Source organism: Acanthisitta chloris, unplaced genomic scaffold (assembly GCF_000695815.1).
Source record: "Acanthisitta chloris isolate BGI_N310 unplaced genomic scaffold, ASM69581v1 scaffold38915, whole genome shotgun sequence".
Classification (NCBI taxonomy): Eukaryota; Metazoa; Chordata; class Aves; order Passeriformes; family Acanthisittidae; genus Acanthisitta; species Acanthisitta chloris.
The window spans coordinates 685-2,966 of record NW_008675073.1 but is presented as its reverse complement, the minus strand read 5'-3'; the positions used below and the strand labels follow the sequence as shown (position 1 = coordinate 2,966).

Sequence of the window (2,282 nt, the reverse complement as noted above, 5' to 3'; positions counted from 1 at the left end):
TGTCTTTTAAAACACCATTTAAAGTCTCTTCAGAATTCATTTTACTGACAGTCAAACCAGTTTGCCAACATCTCCCTTCACCAGCGTTTTCCTTGCAGTGCCATGCACAGACTAATGTGCTGTAAAAATCTTCCTTGATCCCCAGAGTTCAGGGAGCTCCTCAGAAGGGCAAAGCAGACTGTGTCACTCATTAAAGTCCATGAAAAAGAAGCCAAACAGAGCAGCTTAATAAATACTTTAGTTCATGTTCTTCACACTTGTTTACTGACACCATCACGGCCACAAATGTGCTTTGTACAGATTCAGCAGTTGATAAATAGAGCGAAATTTTAGTCCTTATTATAAATTACAGCCAACAAAGTCAACAGTTCATTCTTAGGCACTTCTAGTCCACAGAGATTTCCACTTTACCAATAAGTGGAAAAAAATTGTCCCTCTTTCAGGTTCTGAGATTATTCCTGATGTTCATGCTCCTGCCCTGGGATCAGCCAGCGGATGCTTTCCGTTCGAACGGTCGCGTACATGACGAAGCTGGCCAGGAAGAGCACAGAAAACAGGAGCAGCCAGTCTATGCCCTTGGTCAGAACACTTGGTAGGGGCCCTTCCCAGTCTTCCTCTGTCACAGACACATCCCCTTTAGCTTCTATCCCTAAAAAACAAAGCACTTGATCAACATTATAATCACCAAATACAGTGATGTGGTTCTGTCTGGATCTTTGTTCCTGCTCGTGGATTTACAGGTTTGCTGGGATGGCCCTTGTCTGTTAACATATATCCTGTATACCATGTACTTCCATAAAAACATTGATTTTTAATGTGTACTTTTATATCAGGAGAAGTTCTGTCCTCCCACAGCCCTGGGTAAGTTTGTGGAGAGTGGTTTTTTCAGGAATCTCAGTTTTGTGCATTTCTGGCAATGTAGATCCACACAGCAGTTCAGTGTGGATTAGAAGAGAGCTACCTGGGAAAGAGAATGAAATTCATTCCACTCTCCATTAAATATTTGGGCAGCAAGATGTGTTCCATCCTTCTGGCACCTCTCTAGCTAAACCCCACTGTTTCCCCTCTGTGACAGCAGCCCAAGGAGTTGAGTTTCTGCTGTCAGCACACCCCAAAATGCAGCTCACAGCAGCAACTGATTATATAAGCATCTGCTGGGTCCTCTCAGGGTCTTCATGACATTCATTTGAAAGAACAAACATAGGGAGAGGAAAGCCCAGTTTGGAGCTGAAATCCAGCCTGTTCTGCCCCCGACACAGCAGGGCAGATTCACACACCTGTTTGGTTGAAGATGAAGTCTTTCAGGGTTTCCAGCGTCCTGTCTGTATGATTAAATCTAGCCATAGGTTTAGCACCTTGGAAAAGGAGGATATTTGGTACAGCCACAGTTCCAAATCGAGTTGATAAACTGGTGGACATAAACACAAAGCATGAAGGAAATGAACTCTACCAGAGGAAGAAATAAAGACAGTCACAACAGAGGCAGTGTCAGTTTCACTAAACTGAACAGTCACTTGATGTGGAAACCTCCCCCCCACTGTTTCCAAAACACAAAGCTAACAAAACTAAACTGCTGCCAGAGCACAAGGAATGTGAGTTACCTGCTGTGCTGGGATGCATCCAGTGCCAGGAAGCGAAGGGTTGGAAACGCTCGGGGTAAGGAGTTGAAATGAGGTGCCAGGCTGGCAGAAAAGCGGCACCAGGGCGTGTAGAACAGGACCAAGGTGCAGTCACTGCTGTTTGGGTTTAGGAACTCCATCAGGTCCTGGAGAAACCACAAGAAAAACAAACACGGACAGTTCCATATTTAGAGTTCAATTCTACGCAGGTATGCAGCACTCAGCAACGGATTAGACACTTGGTGATATTGATCGAGCAGCCACAGCTTTAATATCTTAAAAACGGGTGGAGAATTGTCTTTAACCTTTTCTAAAGGCTGCTTTAAAAGTTTAAGACATATGTATATAGAACTATCACAAGGAACAAGCTGTCAGTGAGTGCCACTCATGGTTTCAGAGAGAAACACCAATCCATACAGCAGGAAAGAAGGCACAGAGGGGACACATGTGAACTGTGCTGCATTTCCACACTTTCTGCTCAGAATGACCTCCTTGCCCAAACACATCCTCTCTCTGGCAGCACAGAGGACATGGCACAAGGACATTCCCAACAGACAGCAACACACCGACTGTCCTGGGTTGCAATGGTATGTATTCTATTTTCGTCTCCACAAGCTGTTAAAGAAGGTGGGGCAGTGATCCTTATCACCATGTCCCTGATGG

The 2,282-nt window shown here is 44.7% G+C and overlaps 1 protein-coding gene across 1 annotated transcript in view; it reads right to left on the bottom strand.

Annotated features, from left to right (window-relative positions):
* Positions 1-452: 452 nt before the first annotated feature.
* The window catches only part of TXNDC15 (thioredoxin domain containing 15), a gene marked incomplete at its 5' end in the record, with an annotated part of 2,509 nt that continues 679 nt past the window's right edge, over positions 453-2,282 (bottom strand). The window contains 3 exons of the mRNA XM_009075550.1: positions 453-649; positions 1,278-1,408; positions 1,602-1,765. Coding sequence (XP_009073798.1) covers positions 453-649; positions 1,278-1,408; positions 1,602-1,765 — 492 coding nt within the window. The remainder of the gene's footprint in view (positions 650-1,277; positions 1,409-1,601; positions 1,766-2,282) is intronic.